Genomic DNA, 18,097 nt, shown 5'->3' with positions numbered 1-18,097 from the left:
CAAATGTTAAAAATCACCCCTTGCTCAAAACCATTTTGCTTCAAACAAAAAAGTGAACCATTAAAGAGGGCATAGATCCACCCAGTCCCTTGAAATTATGAAACCCTCCTTATTGGAGGTATAGTATTGTTTTACTTACAGTAACGTTTTGCAAATATATTGGACAAGGTTCCCATGCAGTACTAAGCTGTGATTTGTTTTAATTTGGTTTGGTCCCTTATGACAATAGTGAATCATGGCTTTTGAATTTTGGGTTCTGCTGAATGTGAGAGGTGAATTTAGTCAGTTGTGAATTAGTCAGTAAAACATGTTTAAACAGGTGGTAGTCCAACGTGCAAAGTCTTTCTGTACAGGTGTGCACGTGACCATTGTTATTTCCATTTTAAATAAAAGTTCAGATGGATTCCATTCTGATGGAGCCAGTTTGTCACTGTTAGCCCTTCCCAATTGTTATTCTCTAAGTCTGCTGAACTTCCATTTCCAAATCCTACAGGCATGCTGATTGGGATTAGAGGAGTTGACGTGTATTGCGTCTGGAGGACAGCAAGTTGGGGAAACCCAAAGGTCCTTTTCCCAAATGGCATTTGGACTTTCTTGGTTTTTTTCTTTGAAAACGTTCCGTTCTGAACCAAAGAAGCTTCTTAGATGAGATGCAAAATGTTTTCATACTAAAAAAAAAAGAAGAAAGTCCGGCTGCCTTATGGAAAAAAACACCCTTGGGACAAGCATGACTTGGGTGATTGAGAAGCTCCATAGACAAGTTAGGAAAAGTTACTTCAGTGTGCTAGGACAGAGAAGAGGGAGGTTGGATCAGAAACTTGGGCCTGGCAGGGAATTAAGATCACTTCTTCTCTTCCTTTGCAGAGACTGGTGGGATGGTGTTGCTTTGCAAAGTTTGTGGAGACATTGCTTCAGGCTTCCACTATGGGGTTCATGCTTGTGAAGGATGTAAGGTAGGTGCATCTTCTTGCTTTCTTCCTATTTTGTTTGTTCCTATTATGACAAGACTGTAGAAGACTTAAAAACATCTTTGTTTAAAAATAGTTCAAGTTGAAATGCTCAAGATGGATTGATTGATCATGTGCCCTGAAGGCCATGTCAGTTTTTAGTGACAATGTAGATGGGATTTTCTCCAGGTTGATCTTTTCTTCATCTGGTCCTTCAGATCTTCCAGTGTACCCCATTACCACTATAAAAACTAAGTCCCTCAAGCTTGATGCTACTCATTCTTTTCTTATCTTTCTTGCTATCTTTCCCAGGATATAAGTTTCCATAGTGTGATAATTTGAATCTGGTCGCTTCAGTCTCTGCTGAAAACTCTGGGTTGTTTTATTTGATGACCCACTAGCCTGTTTTCTTAGCTATCCATTAGTGCACTCGGGAGCCTTTTCAACACCCATGTTCAAAAGAATCAATTACCCTGCTCTTTCAAAGTCCAAAATATTTAGGATACCTAATATAAAATCCTACACTGGCAGACCTATTGGCGGCATGTGCAACTTGAATCCATACTGAGTTTCGGTTTTGATCCCAGGCTAAAGAGAAATTAGTTTAGTTGGAGTCTCCATTAACACACAAATTGGATTAATTTATTAATCCACAAGTTGGATTCTCCGTTAGGTGTTTGATTTCTCTAAAATAAGAACCACAATACCAATAATGCTTGACTTACAACCAGAGTTTCCACTGCTAAGTAGTAGCACTGTCCAGCATCCACCAGTCCTTCAGCAATTCAGTTGGCAAAACAAGGAATGTTTCAGCCATGTATTTTCTTCCAGGTAGCTAGACCCTACCAACTTGCCAGTTGTTCAGTTGACTCTCTGGAACCCAAGGGGGGATATTTTGTCTTCTTAGATGTCTTCAGCCAACATTAAGAAAAAAAGGCACGAGGGATACTCCAAAGCTGACACCAAGCAGAGTAGAAAGCTAAAAACCAGTAGACTCATTTTTTACATGTGTCCATTTGTTGGCTCACCTCCTCTTTCCTGGTGCCTTCAGGGTTTTTTCCGCCGGAGCATCCAGCAGAACATCAACTACAAGATGTGCGTGAAGAACGAAAATTGCATGATCATGCGTATGAATCGCAACCGCTGCCAGCATTGCCGCTTCAAGAAGTGTCTGGCAGTGGGCATGTCAAGAGATGGTAAGCAGCATCTGGGTAGGGCTGGTCCCTCTTTGCGTCGGTGTGGGTCTGTAATTAAAGGCTTGAAAGCAACTGTAATGAATTCAGTTTGATTGACAATCTGTAGTCATGAATGTTTGCTTCATGATCAAACACATTAGAATTAACTGGCTGACACTGAGAGCCATTCACGTGGATTCCCTTTTCTTGAATAGCTCCGAGACAGAAAACATGAAGCAGGAAAACCTCTGGAAGGCAACGTGCTCCCATTTCCATCCTTGGAAAAAACCGCTCAGCTCCATCCTCCCATGTCCTCAAATTGCACTGCCTAGATTTAGCTACTGAATTTTGGCAGAATGATTTGTTTTGAAGCTCTTCAATGATGAAAATGAGAAATTTGCCTCCCGTATGCTTCTTCTGCCCTTTGTCCAGTGTCATAAACCACAGTGGTCCCTAGCACTGGGAAGGCTGTTCACCCCTTTTTTTAAGGAACAATAACTTGATGGTTGCCATTGCTAAAAATGATTAGGACATGGCAGAGGGTGGTAGGGAAACAAGCAAAGGCTGGGCTGATACCAAGACATGTTTCAGTGTTAATGTATTTAAAGAGATAAAACCTTAGCCCCAGCTCTTGGCCTGTAGTGCTGTCCCTGCAGTCACTCTCTCACAAAGGTACAGTGTCAGCAAATGCTTGGTTGATAAATGAAACCCTGGGCTGATTAATGCTTTTGTGTCAGAATTTGCAGAGCAGGAGAGAAAGATGGGGAAGAGCCACTTGCATGCAGAGACCAAGCAATGTCCTTTGATTAATGGCACAGTGGCTCTCCCAAGTACATGACCCAGAGGCCTAATTATAAACTGCTTATAATGTTGGCTTTGTGGTGGCACTGCTGGCTTGGGAAGGAGGGTTGGATCTGATCCTCTCTTTCTTTGCTGGGGAAGAATGAACAAAGATAAATCGCTTGCCACAACCTCCTAAATTGGAGAAGACCATCATACTGTACGTTTGTGCGTCTGAGAGTTTGGACGGGTTTTCCTGAGCATCATTGTGTTTGTATTAAGTGAATTTTAAGAATCGTGCAGCTTTCCTTGTTTCCCCAGCTAGAAATGCCACCTTCGGTGGAATCGTGTTAGGGTGCAGCTTCTCCTCCTGTAGGGTTATGGCACAGAAGAAAGTTCTACCTGTTCAGTTCCTTTATTGCTGCTTGTTACAGCGTAATGTCTCCTTGACCCTCAGATTGTCACGCTCCTTCTTCCCTTCCACAGCTGTGCGTTTTGGTCGCATCCCTAAGCGAGAGAAGCAGCGCCTGTTGGATGAGATGCAAAGCTACATGAGCAGCCTGAACGAAGTCCCCATGGATGTGGGCCTGAGCTCTGAGGTGGATGCTCCACCCAGTCCTAATACGCAGGAAGAGGAGGCAATAAATGCCATCTCCAGGGCTTACCATGACATCTTCCTCAGCGGGCAGGACCGTCTAGGCAGGCGTAGTAGCTCCCCAGGGGCCGAGGCTGCCCCTTTGACCAACTACAACGAACAGCCGCAGCTGAATCATTCCCTGGGTTATGGGCGATACGAATCAGCCACTCTTCGCCTCTCCAGCTACAACCCTCAAGAACCACCCTGTTACGTTGACAACAGTCCCTCCTGTTATGGCAATGAGATCTTCCAGAACCAGCAGACCAGTTATCTTCAAAATGCCGGATGCTACCCACCCTTTGATTTTGGTTATTCTGAGGGAGATGTCCAGAGGAGCTGTCCATGGCGGGGAACCACCAGAAGGGGCATTGTGAGTAGGCCAGTCTTATACTGGGGAGTGGTGGCTGGGGACGTGGAGATATCCATCAGCATACAAGCAGCTTTCTTGATATAATCGCTCTGCATGCACCCTTTGGGTTTATTTCCTGCAAACGATTGGGGGAAATTGCAGAGGATGACTGACGCCATCTTGTCCCAAAGAATTTCTGTTCAACCAGAACTCAGCCAACTAGCATTAAGACACTCTGGTGTCACTGCTGGTCACCTTGGAGCCACATTGTGTCTCTTTCTGGAAGTTTAAAATCTTAGATATTACAGTTGAGGAAAGCCTGCAGAGCATGGATTTGGGTCTACTTCCTTGGATCTCGGGTAAAAAGATAGGCTTTGCCAAAAAGAAAGCTGATTTTCAAATCCTTGATGTCCCTCTGCTGTAAAGTATTGGTAGTGCAGTGGAAATAAGAAAAACCAAACAGACTTTGCTCTCCTTGGATCCTTGGATTGGCAGGACAAGCTGCCATGGTATCTGTGGTTCCCATGGCCATTTCCTGTCCTTGCCCCTCTTTTAAATAAGTAACTGCTCTTGTTCTAATTTTTAAGACCATGAACCACAGGATTAAATAGTAAAAGTGGTGCCCTCCAGATGGAATGGCCATGTCCAGATCAAACAGTACAAAGCAAAGCACTGTGTGCCACAACCAGTTGCCACCACAAATGCAAAATAGCTCCTGGTGATTTTAAACAATTGTTTGTGGCTCTTAGTTTTACCAAAGAAAGTAAGACGTAAAATCATTATCTGCATGAGTTCATGAAAAATTCTAGTGTTTTTTTTTTGAGCCAATCCATTGTTTTAGTAAAATCATTTGGGCCACTTCTCAATTACAGTTTTTAAATGACAGTTAGTTGTGATGGCAGGTCCACATTGGCAAGCTACTGAGTTTACTGCTAAAACGGTTCGAAATGGTGGCCTATGGAAGGGCTTTCAAGTGAAGAATTGCAAATTGACCCCTCTTACTTTCCAGCAATGCTTTCTACTAATCCCAGATACTTTTTAAAAACTTTTTATTCCACTGGAGGATCATTTTTGGAAATAACCTCAACTGGAAGAAGGAAAGTTACAAATATTCTTTTATCCAAAAGAATGGCCAGTTAGGCAAATTACCCTTTTAATCATTTTTCTCTCTCCCTCTCCTTTTACAAATTCTATCCTTATATCTGGATGTGCCTTTGGGTTAAGCTAGTTTACTTTGCATTCTAGTCACAAAGCCACCCTGTTTATGTGCTGAGAGAACAAGCATCTTTTAAAAGTATTAAATAATACTATTTGAGTGTTAAAATGGAACTTTTGCAAAGAGCTTTGCTTGACCAAACATCCCTCTTTCTGTCAATCTCTTTGTGGCATGTAGGCTTGTCCTCTGAATGCCACCCCTTATTGTGGCAGTGGCAAGAGCAGTCAGCAAGTGTGGGAAGAGTTCTTACAGTGCTTCACACCAGCTGTCAAGGAGGTGGTCGAGTTTGCCAAGAGCATCCCGGGCTTCCAGTCACTCTGCCAGCAGGATCAAGTGATGCTCCTCAAAGCGGGCACTTTCCAGGTCAGTGTTGGGTGCGTTCTTTCCCCAAATCTGTGCAAAAAATGATGGATGCAAACTTAGTCAGCCTCAAGTTCTTTTCTGCATTGCAATGGTGCTCAGAATGACTTTTGTTTGTTTGTTTTGGAGAGAAGCTATGAGGGTACACAGCAAGGATGAGGAAGTACAAAGAGAGTGACTCTTGGGGATGGGTTTGTTTTCCACAGTCTCTCAAGTGTTACGGAATTGCCTTTTAATTGTCAAATAGCTTTGCTATCATCTGGAGAACATAAATCTTGCTGGCAAGGTTTCACTGGAGCTGAAGCTGAAACCTCCCTACAGACTGTCTCCTTATTGCTTTTAGTGTTGGAGTAGGGAATTTTCCTTAATAATTAAGACACTCTCTTCTCAGAATTTGGAACTCTTTCCAAATAGCATTCTTGTGTCCCAGCAGTTGCCCAACTGTGGAAAATGCAAGTAAGGACAAGAAAGTTGTACCTACAAATCTTATCAATTTTACACTTGAAGTAGATTACTTGTTAGGCCTTTGGCTTGCTTCCATGATGCAAACAGCACGCACGTAGATGTTGCCTCGCTTTTCCAGGCTGGGCACCTTTTTTTTTCTTCCAAATTTCTTTGTGGTTCTTCAGATGCAGATGGAGATGATAATGAGTTTGCTCTGGGAAATTATGAGTTGCTAGCTGTGTATCTTCATTCAGTGGAGAGTGTGTTTGTCAAAAAGATGTGTCTTTGCTTAATGTGACACTGTTCCACCATTTGTCCTTTCATAGGTGCTGATGGTACGCTTCTCCACCCTCTTCAGTCCCAAGGAGAAGAAAGTAACATTTCTGAGTGGGGAAACATATTCACTCTGCAGCCTACGTTCCATGGGCATGGGCTCTCTGCTGGATGCCATGTTTGAGTTCAGCGAGAAGCTCAGTTCGTTGGGGCTAGATGCACAGGAGATGGCCCTCTTCATGGCTGTGGTCCTTGTCTCAGCAGGTGGGTGTAAGCTTGTGTTACAACCAGACTAAGGCTTTGGGGAGTGAGACATACTTGTGGCAAGAGCTCTTGTAACTTTTACTAAAGGCCTTCCTTCTCGCTGTAATCCTGTGATGGAGACTGTATAGGTAGTCCTCGACTTAACAACCATTCGTTTAGTGACCGAAGTTACAACAGCACTGAAAAAAAAGTAACATATGACCATTATCATTATGATGATCACATAATCAAATTTTGGATGTTTGGCAATTCGCACGTAGTGTCCCAGTGATCACCTTCTGCAACCTGACAAAGTCAGTGGGGAAGCCAGATTCATATGACATCCTTGTTACTAAGAACTGTGGCAAAAAAGGTTGTTAAATGGGCAAAACTCACTTAACCAACTGTCTTGCTTAGTAATGGAAATTTTTGGCTCAATTGTGGTTTTAAGTCAAGGATCACCTGCCTTGGTGGAGGATCATGTAGATGGAGTCTATGTGCCTTTCTGTAACCAGAACAGAATGGAACCCAATTTGATATGATGGAAGAAGCTTGCAGAAGGAAGGATGGGTTAAGAAATAGATCCAGCTGGAATCTGGGGAGAAAAAATAGCCCCCCAGTGCATCCCAGTGAAATGGGCAATTGAGCTGCTTTTTTGACATTTTCTGGTGAGAAGGAAGATACTTAAAATAGTACAATGAAACATTTTCTCAGCATAGGGGCTTATGAATTCTAATGAATTTACCATTTAGAAATGTGGATGCAATTTTTATTTTTATTTTAATTCCATTTATATCCCACCCTTCTCCGAAGACTCAGGGCGGCTTACAAGCTTAGCAGTAGCCTTCATTCTATGTATATGCCTGCTTATTAGGGCTTTCACACACACCCCAAGCGGCATTATTACAAAGTCAGCTTAATTGCACCCAACAATCTGGGTCCTCATTTTACCTACCTCGGAAGGATGGAAGGCTGAGTCAACCTTGAGCCTGGTGGGATGCGAACCTGCACTAATTGCAGGCAGCTGGTGTTACTTAAGGAGGCATTAGCCCACTGCTCCACCAAGGCTCTTTTGTGTACAAGAATAATTTCTTAGAATTCCATTAAAATTCCTCTATCCAGTCAGCAAGTAGGTATGCGAGAAATATCTATTGAAATTTCAAAAGTCCAACAAGTATTAAATTTGTCAGAAGAGTCTGTTCTGTCCTTTTTGTGCATTTACAGTAGAAGAACCAGACTATGAATGGTAAAAAACTGTACAATGCAATATAATATAATTAGATAAACTGCAATTATAGTTATATTCCATGCATGCGTATACTTTGCATTGTACATCATCTTATGTAGAACACAGATCACTTTCACATTTTGTATTTTATATATTTGACAATGCATTTTATATTGAGAAATCTAGTGAAATAGTGCAGTTAGTCCTTGATTTATGACTGGTTAATTAATAACTATTGGAAGTAACGGCAGATTTCAAAAAGCTGCTTACAACCTGTTCTTAAAGTTACAACTGCTGTCTCCCCCTCTCATGGTTCATATGATCAGATTTTGGGAGCTTGGCAACTAGGGCTCATATTTACGATTGGTTGCAGTGTCCCACGGTCATGTGACTGTGGTTTATGACTCACTGATTTTAAGCAAAAAAAATAGCCCTTGGATATGCTGGATTCAATTAAGGGCTTGGGGGTTGGCTTAACAACCATATGATTTATTTAATGACCATGATGACACACTTTATGACATTGTAAAAATGGTTGTAAAATTGAGTTCAGTCATGTGGCAACTCGACTTATGACTACAATGACTTACAACTGCAGTTCCAGCCTCCATTTTGTTTGTAAGCTGAGGGCTACCGTTAAGTGGTTTAATTCTCCCTAATGTGTTGTCATTTTTCCAAGACAGCTAAACCCGTCCCCTCTTTTTTCCATATCTTCTTTATTTCTCTTAATTTTTAACACCTTTGTTTTGGTTTTCAGATCGCTCTGGGATCTCCGATGTGGAGGCTGTTGAAATTCTTCAGGAGACTTTAATCCGGGCCTTGAGAACTCTAGTAATCAAGAAGCATCCAGATGACTCCACGCTTTTCCCCAAGCTGCTTCTCCGTCTCCCCGACTTGAGAACTCTGAACAAGCAGCATTCAGAGAAACCTCTTGCCTTCCGGATCAGCCCTTAATTCCAGCACATCAATCTCATAAGCCCTAAGACTTCAGGAAAGAAAAAAAAATCCACCATCAAGTAAATTTACTGCAGCGGACTAAATGTTGCTCTTTGGGAAATGACCGTAATGATGAAATAAGAGGTGTAGAAAGGATACGACAAAGGCAGGAAGCCTATAGCCCCTGGCAGCTTGTTGGAGTAGATCCAGTGAGGAGAGAGATGGGATAAAGGAAGGAAGGATGCATTTCCCAGATAGCGCTCTCCACAGCACAATGCAGACTGAAGATCATTTACGTGCCAAGAGAGATCAGGCAAACAAACTGGACACATCTGTTGTTTCTAAACGGGTGTGGGTGTGTATACACACACACGCATGCATATATTCACACATATATTTCCATACGGTGTTGTTTTGAGGCTCTACCCTGTATATAAATGCACCACCTACATTGTACATAAGAGTAATCCTTGGTAGCTCTTGAGGGTGGGCAAACGTAGGACCACCTGGCAAGGCAGTTACTGCAAAATCTAGCTTCCTTAATCTGCACGCTAGTGAAGTCCCAAGTCTCAAAACTTTTTTTCCTTTTCCTTTGTTGGCCTCTGTTCCTTTGCTGCTATTTTCAGAAAGTGTGTACGTATGTGGGTACACACAAAGAAAAGAGATTTTACTGAGTAGATGGTCTGATCAAAGAGGAAATAGAACTACTTAAGCTTTCCACCTCCACCCCCATCTCATCTCGGCAACTGTTTTAAGTGACATCCCAGTTCTGTTTCATCTTGTTAGGTATGAGTGTGTAGATAATACATATTTCATAAAGATCTCAAACAAACATACAACAGGTCTTCCATCAGTTTGTGACAGATTGGTTCTCCATAATCTGTGGATACAGCAGATTAAAGAGGCGGTAAGGGGAGGAAAGCTATGGAGATACTATCAGTTGATCAGAAGTCTAGTTTTTCAGCAAGTGATAGGAAATTGATTGTAGTTGGATGACTTGAAAGAACTACAAGTAGTCCTCAACTTACAACAGTTCAAAGTTGCAATGGCACTGTGAACAAAATGACTTATGATCATTTTTCACACTTAATGACCACTGAAGCATCCTCATGGTCATGTGATCAAAATTCAGAGGCTTAGCAGCCGGTTCATATTTATGACGGTTGCAGTGTTCTCAGGTCCTGACAAGGTCAATGGGAAAGCCAGATGTCGCCTAACAACCATGTGACTAACTGAACAACTGCAGTGATTCACTTAATTGTGGCAAGAAAGGTCATAAAATGGGGCAAAACTCGCTAACATGTCTCAGTTGTGGTCGTAAGTTGAGGACTACCTGTATTGGAAGAGAGAAAACGATTTGGGTTAGCCAGTCTTCCTTTTCCTATAAGGTCCAGCCATGAGGAAGAAAGGGCGAAGCGAAGCAAACACTCCAAGACCTTTCTGCTCAACTTTTCTGATTACTTTCTGGGCTTTGGTGCTTTCCTATCTGTTCCCCCTAAACAATGAAGTTTGGGGTATTTTCTCCTAAAAACCCTTGGCCTCTCATTTCGACATCCAAATCCCATTCCTTTTTAAGGATGGGGCCAAGAATCCCAAGCACTTTCCAAGCTGCCTTTCTTATTATATTCAGCACCATCTTTTATTATAGATTTCCCATGTAAACCCCAAATATTTTGGCTGATTCACCCAGTCATCAGTAGACTGCCTTCCTTAGGTGTTCTTTGCACTTTATATTACTTTTTTTTTAAGCAACCAGATTCTGTGCCAAGAAATGTGTAAATTATGACCTGAGTAAATTATTCAACTTAAACAGATGCCATATTAGTTTATTTTGCATAATTTACTCTGCTTCCACTAGTCACGGACAATGAAAGTGAAGGTGGCATTGGAAGCTATGCATACTGAAGTTAGCTCCACCCTCTGATCTCTTAAAAACTCTGTTACGGTTTTTCTGGGTTTCTGAGACTGTACATCACAATGGCACATCAGTGTCCCGATCAATATATATATGGTTTGAAGCACCAAAGGGTCACATGGGTGTGTATATTCAATTGCATTCTGTGTTGTTGTTTTTTATTTATGCCCGATTGTGACACAGCATTGGAGAAATGGCTCTGATGTATGTTTGGGACTTGGATTTTGCTGAAGCCCAACCTTGAAAGAATAGAAAATGTATTTCCCCACGACAAATAACAGAAGGAAAGAGGAGATGTGCAGGATGCTAACTTCTGTAGCTCCACATTCTGTGCTCAAAAGGAGATGGAACGGCAGATCCACATGTTTAATACACTTGAGCGCTCTAGGCCTTGAGAACCTAGGATCTATTTTTCCCCATATCGAATTACAGATTTAAAAGAAGAAGCCGACCCATTGGGATGTTTTTAAAAGACTAGGAGATGACCAAAAAAAAAGGGATCCTGGACTCCCTCTTCTCTCCAGTAGGATCTCCCAGTGTCCCTGTCTGGTTGTGGTCAGCCCTGCCTGGTTCTCTACATTGATATATGACAGGTTTTCCATCCCATTTACAGGAGGTCTCATAGCATGTTTGGATCATCCTCCTGATGCATGATGTGGGGAATATTTGATGTTCTTTGCAGGGTGGGAGGGACACTTGCTGCTGCTGTTCAACACTGCTTTGAAAATGAAACCAAACGTTGCACTTTCTTAGAGATGTATGTAGGAACAAAGAGAGTCCCCTCCCTAAACTGAAGTATATTTGCTGCAATGGGAAAATGGAGAGGGGTTTATTTGCTGCTGCTGCTGCTGCTGCTGCTACTGCTGGGAGTCCAAAAGACTCATAAAAGATGCTGGCAAGGCAGAGAAAAGAGAGAATTTATTTTTTGTCTAAAATTGAAGTGCAATAAATACATGAAAAAGATAAATAAAATAAATATTTGCTAACAGTACAAGCTTTCTGTCCTTCTTGTGCTCAGGAGTTAGGACTGTGACAAAAAAGGGTTCCAAGATTCACAGTCTTGAGATAGCCTCCTGCGTCACCGGTAGTACCAAACTTGCAACCAGGTGATCCTTGGAATCAGGCAAGCAATTCAGGATCGCAGTAGCCCTCTGTCTTGTTCCCCAACAACCAATCTACAGAAGCAGACTGATACCCTCTGGAGGCTTAATAATGCAGAACTGAACAGATTTGGCTTTATGCTAGAAGGATGGTTCTCAACCTTTACTTCACCACATACCTCTTTTAAATGCCTTTTGTGGCCATAGAACATGGCCATGGACCTCCACGACTTAATATTTGGTGGAGCAGTGGGCTAATGCCTCCTTAAGTAACACCAGCTGGCTGCAATTAGTGCAGGTTCACATCCCACCAGGCTCAAGGTTGACTCAGCCTTCCATCCTTCCGAGGTAGGTAAAATGAGGACCCAGATTGTTGGGGGCAATTAAGCTGACTTTGTAATAATGCCGCTTGGGGTGTGTGTGAAAGCCCTAATAAGCAGGCATATACATAGAATGAAGGCTACTGCTAAGCTTGTAAGCCGCCCTGGGTCTTCGGAGAAGGGCGGGATATAAATGGAATTAAAATAAAATAAATAAATAAATACCGGTAAATATTTAAATAATTTCTTCAAGCTTTCATTAGACCTCCTGTGACAACATTGTGGTTTCCTCCCCTCCCCACCACCAGAGGTCAGCGGACCACAGGATGAGAACCATTGTGCTGGAACATTGAGTTCGGCCAAGGGGACCTTATTACAAAACCCAAACATTTGGAGCCCAGATATTGGCGTAGAGCAGGATCCCCAATCCCCGGTCGGTAGATTGGCACTGGGCTGCAGCATGCCAAAAACTGAGCCGCGCGAACAAGCAAAGCCCCATCAGCGGGTTGCAGGCAACACACAAAACCACGGCCCCTCTGATCTGTGGAAAAACCTCTCCGTGGAACTGGTCCCTGGTGCCCAAAAGGTTGGGGGCCGCTGGTGTAGAGTTTAGAACTGAGAAAAGAAACACACTCCTGATTTATTAATATCAGCAAAATAATTTACCGTGTGAGGCTGGTGGATGCTACAGTAATGTTAAACTAATTCAGATATTCCTGATGAACTACTGCAGATTTTCCAAATATCTGCTGGGTGCCATCTCTGATGGCAATCACCTTCATGATTAGTAGAATAACCCTCCAGGAATAGGACTCCTCTGTTGAACATCTACCTATCAAAATACTTGGGGGCATGGTCTGACTTGTCACAAAACTTCATCTTGTATCCATGATAGGACAACTGCACAGATCGATTCTGGGATCCTTGATTTATTTTTTAAATTAGAATTTAATTAGAATTTTTGAATACAATAAAAGTATTAAAAAAAGAAAAATAAGAAAAAGAGAAGATAGAAAATAAGAAAAAATATGGGATTATGATTTCCACCCTTCTATGTAGTAGCTCCCATTTATGCTTTCTCCTCCCTCTTTAATCCTTTTTATTCCCCAAATCCGTAAATCATCAATATAGTCTTTTCTTCCTGCAACAAAAAATTCGTGTAAATTTTCCAGTTCTTCAAATAAGTCTTTATTGGTTTTTTTTTTACAAGGGTCTATGATCTAAATAGTCCCAAAGCTGTGCCATCTGATCTAGAACCGATGATGGTTAACAAAGACCTAAAGTATGAGACTTTACTTTCGTTCTGGCTCTGTCCATGTTTGGTTTATGCATTTAAGAGTTATTTTTCCCCAGACGTGAGCATGAGAGCAGTCTTATACTGTGTCAAGCACTGCATTCCCTCAAAACAAATTCTTAAGGCTGAAGAAAAAAGAATACAACGAGCTACAGTAGGTAGTCTTTGACTCGCAACCACAACTGAGGCCAGAATTATGGTCATTGTTGCTCTCATCAAGCAAGGCGTGTAGCTCCACTGTCAATACCATACAATGTCTCAATGAAAAAAGATTAAAATACAATCCCAGTAGTAATAAGTCTAGTTTTTAGAAAGAAATAAGTTTGGTAGACCTTGTATTCTTCAAGAGGCAACTGGACTTTCTCATTTTTCTTTGAAGACATTTCTCTTCTCATTCAAGAAGCTTCTTGAAAAGGCACCTTTCAGACAACCGTAACCTGGATGACTGAGAACCTCCATAGACAGGTAGACCTTGTAGGATTCCTTTAGGTAAGATTTTCTGCCTAGAGACCATATTTTAAATAACTGTTTAGAAGACTCCTCCCCAAGCTCTCTTATTAGGGTGTTTTCAGTTTGAAATGGGCAGGCGCAGTGCTTTTTTTGTAAAAGAAAAAGGTGCCGGAACACACACATGTCATACAACCTGCCTTGCCTACCCTACAAGGTTCCATGCAAAAAAGGTGCTGGAACTCTGTTCTGGGCATTCTATGACAAAAAATAAACAAAACCCCTGGGCAGGCATAATGAATATTCTCTATTGTTTGTAATACTATCAATATATGCAAAACCTCGAAGCAGTTTCAGGGCTATTTGAAAATGTTAGATAGTAAGGTGACAGATGATGCACAAGGATGTGCCTGCCTGCATGCAAACACACTAATATCCAGCCTGTGCACAGGGAAGAGGGGATCTAAATTTGCCACAGGGTGAGAGCGGCATTGCGATCCAAGTTCCATCTCTTTTCTATGGACAAAAGACCTTTAGATTGCAACAGTGCAACCATCAACTTGCTGATTTTGAAGCCACCCTGGATTGTGCAGCACCCCCTACCCTCCAGGAAAACAAATTCGGATGCCTGAAGGAAAAGGAATGATGGAGGCCCAGTACTTGTCTTTCCTATGAAAGCCTTTGCCCAGAATTCTGAAATGTGTATTTGTAATATCTGTATTGAGAAGATTTGCATTAGAAATATTCCTGGCCATTCTAAAAAAGGCAATGCCTGCCGTTCTCCTGAGTTAAACATTAGGAACTGCTTAAGTGGGAGGTATTCATATTGTTAATAATGATTTAGGCCAGGGGAAGGCAACCTCGGCTCTTTTATGACTCATGGACTTCAACTCCCAGAATTCCTGAGTCAGCATAGCTGACTCAGGAATTCTGGGAGTTGAAGTCCATGAGTCATAAAAGAGCCAAGGTTGCCTACCTCTGATTTAGGCTGAGCTATTTCAGTCATCACTCCTCCATATCCCGGGTTTTTGCTTCTCTGAAGATCTTCCCATATTTTTTAAGATGATATAAATAGTGTATTTATTACATTTTTATCCTTTTTTCATTTCTAAAAATGTCCCAAAGCAGGATTTATATTGCATTTAATTTCAGGCAAGTGGTTTATGGTTGGCAGTTAGCTTTTTGCAACTGTAATGGCCTCTGTTCACCACTAGAGGCCAGTGAAGGCCACAATAATATTCCTTTCCTCTTTAAAGGGGTTTTGCAAATATTATACACAAATAGAATAATCTAAATTCACAGACTACTTCAGTGGTTCCCGGTCACTTGTCTATTATTAGCTGACTGCTAGCTTATCTGTGTACCTCCACTTCTGCTGTGTTCTCATGATACAATGAAAGCTCATCCTCATGTCCCATTAACTGTGGTATGGAGATGGTCTCATCATTTCATCTCCTCCTCAGCCTGAAACACAGGTAACTTACACATTTGTCTTTAAGTGTTTGGATTTAAAGCACTTTGTTGTTGTTAGCTGCAAAGTCATCTCCGACCCATCGCGACCCTATGGACAACGTTCCTCCAGGCCTTTCTGTCTTCTACCATCTTCTGGAGTCCATTTAAGCTCACGCCTACTGCTTCAGTGACTCCATCCAGCCACCTCATTCTCTGTCGTCCCCTTCTTATCTTGCCCTCAACCTTTCCCAGCATTAGGCTCTTCTCCAGTGAGTCCTTCCTTCTCATTAGGTGGCCAAAGTATTTGAGTTTCAACTTCAGGATCTGGCTTTCTAAAGAGCAGTCAGGGTTGATTTCCTCTAGGACTGACCGGTTTGATCGCCTTGCAGTCCAAGGGACTCGCAGGAGTCTTCTCCAGCACCATAGTTCAAAGGCCTCAATTCTTTGGCGCTCAGCCTTTCTTATGGTCCAACGTTCACAGCCATACATTGCAACTGGGAAAACCATAGCCTTGACTATACGCACTTTTGTTGACAGGGTGATGTCTCTGCTTTTTAGTGTGCTGTCTAGGTTTGCCATGGCTTTCCTCCCCAGGAGCAAACGTCTTTTAATTTCTTGGCTGCAGTCCCCATCTGTGGTGATCTTGGAGCCCAGGAAAATAAAATCTGTCACTACCTCCATTTCTTCCCCATCTATATGCCAGGAATTGAGAGGGCCGGATGCCATGATCTTGGTTTTCTTAATGTTTAGTTTCAACCCAACTTTTGCACTCTCCACCCGCAACAAGAGGCTCTTTAGTTCTTCTTCACTTTCTGCCATTAGAGTGGTATCATCTGCATATCTTAGGTTGTTGATATTTCTCCCGGCAATCTTAATACCAACTTTTGATTCATCTAGCCCTACCTTTCTCATGATGTGCTCTGCATATAAGTTAAATAGGCAGGTTGACAGTATACAGCCTTGCCGGACTCCTTTCCCAATTTTGAACCAATCAGTGGTTCCGTGCCCAGTTCTCACTGTTGCTTCTTGACCCGCATATAGGTTTCTCAAGAGACAAATAAGATAGTCTGGTACTCCCATCTCTTTAAGAACTTGCCACAGTTTGTTGTGATCCACACAATCAAAGGCTTTATCATAGTCAATGAAGCAGAAGTAGATGTTTTTCTGGAACTCCCTAGCTTTCTCCATGATCCAGCGTATGTTGGCAATTTGATCTCTAGTTCCTCTGCCTCTTCGAAATCCTGCCTGTACCTCTGGTAGTTCTCGATCCACATACTGCTGGAGTCTAGCTTGTAGGATTTTAAGCATAACTTTACTAGCATGTGAAATGAGTGCAATGGTGCGATACTTTGAACGTTCTTTGGCACTGCCTTTCTTTGGAATTGGAATGTAAACTGATCTTTTCCAATCCTGGGGCCACTGTTGAGTTTTCTAAATTTGCTGGCAAATTGAGTGTAGCACTTTTACTGCATTGTCTTTTAAGATTTTGAATAGCTCAGCTGAAATACTGTCACCTCCAGTAGCTTTGTTGTTGCTCAGTTTTTCTAAGACCCACTTCACTTCACATTCCAAGATGTCTGGCTCGAGGTCAGTGACCAACTCATCGTGGTTATCAGGGATGTTAAGCTCGTTTTTGCATAGTTCTTCTGTGTAATTTTGCCACCTCTTATTAATCTCTTCTGCCTCTGTTAGGTCCCTGCCATTTTAGTCCTTTATCATGCCCATTTTTGCATGAAACGTTCCCTTCATCTCTCCAGTTTTTTTGAAGAGATCTCTGCTCCTCCCTATTCTATTGTTTTCTTCTATTTCTTTGCACTGTTCATTTAAGAAGGCATTCTTATCTCTTCATAAAGCACTATCATCCCTCTTCTCCCAGCACAAGTTTTGCCAGGCACATGATCTACAATGACTCATTGACATTAGTGAAAATAAAGTTAGGCTGGAATCTGCCCAGCAAAAACTGATGGTGCCAAAGAGCAACTCCTCCATTTTCTGGGCACTGCCCTTCATGGCCAGTTTGGCTTGGGTTGCTGCAGAGATTGGATTATCTGCCTCCCTGGACAGTTGCCTCCTGCATCATGCCTGATCAGAAAAAAATGGGCTTTTTATATGTGTTCAGAAGTAGTCTCAGTGATTGGTCACTAGGCAGTAGAGGTATATAAGGAGGAAACATCATCATCACCCTGCTTTGCCCTGCATTCCTTTGCCGTTGCTATGAGTGGTACCTGGTTCAGTAGTAGTAACTGTAAGAGGGGTCTTGGAGTCCGAGTGGAAAATCACTTAAAACTAGGAGCCAAAGTGTGCTGCAGCTGCCAAAAAAGCCAACACAGTCCTAGGCTGTGTTAACAGAGGGATAGAATCAAGTTCACGTGAAGTGTTAATACCACGTTATGATGCCTTGGTAAGAGCACACTTGGAATACTGCACCCAGTTTTGATTGCCACAATATAGAAAAGATGCTGAGGCTCTAGAAAGCATGCAGAGATGAGCAACAAGAATGATTAGAGGGCTGGAGATTAAAACATACAAGAAGAGATGCAGGAATTGGGTATGTCTAGTTTAATAAAAGAAGGACTAAGGGTGACATGATAGCAATGTTCCAATATCTCAGGGGCTACCACAAAGAAGAGGGAGTCAAGCTATTCTCCAAAGCACCTGAAGGCAGGACAAGAAGCAACGGATAAAAACTAGTTAAAGAGAGAAACAACCCCTAGAACTAAGGAGAAATTCCCTGACAGTTAGAACAATTAATCAATGGAATGACTTGCCTCCAGAGGTTATAGGTGCTCCAACACTGGACGTTTTTAAGAAGGGATAGGACAACTACAGTATTTGTCTGAAATGGAATACGGTTTCCTGCTTGAGCAGGGGGTTGGATTAGAAGATCCCAAGGTTCCTTCCAACTCTGTTATTCTGTTCTGTTCTGTTCCTATCACTTGAACTACAAGGAGAATCAGACAAAACCTTTATCCATTTCATTC

At 42.1% G+C, this 18,097-nt stretch overlaps 1 protein-coding gene across 1 annotated transcript in view; it reads left to right on the top strand.

Annotated features, from left to right (window-relative positions):
* The window catches only part of LOC308663868 (nuclear receptor subfamily 1 group D member 1-like), a 40,637-nt gene extending 29,146 nt beyond the window's left edge, over positions 1 to 11,491 (top strand). The window contains exons 3-8 of the mRNA XM_081320641.1: positions 865 to 953; positions 1,999 to 2,143; positions 3,389 to 3,909; positions 5,282 to 5,467; positions 6,235 to 6,445; positions 8,410 to 11,491. Of these exons, the coding sequence (XP_081176767.1) occupies positions 865 to 953; positions 1,999 to 2,143; positions 3,389 to 3,909; positions 5,282 to 5,467; positions 6,235 to 6,445; positions 8,410 to 8,606 (1,349 nt within the window). The 3' untranslated portion in view covers positions 8,607 to 11,491. The remainder of the gene's footprint in view (positions 1 to 864; positions 954 to 1,998; positions 2,144 to 3,388; positions 3,910 to 5,281; positions 5,468 to 6,234; positions 6,446 to 8,409) is intronic.
* The last annotated feature ends 6,606 nt before the right edge of the window (positions 11,492 to 18,097 follow it).

The sequence above is a fragment of the Vipera berus genome, assembly GCF_964194415.1.
Source record: "Vipera berus genome assembly, chromosome: 2".
Lineage (NCBI taxonomy): Eukaryota > Metazoa > Chordata > Lepidosauria > Squamata > Viperidae > Vipera > Vipera berus.
The sequence above is the reverse complement of the archived record's forward strand: the minus strand, read 5'-3'. Positions and strand labels throughout refer to the sequence as shown.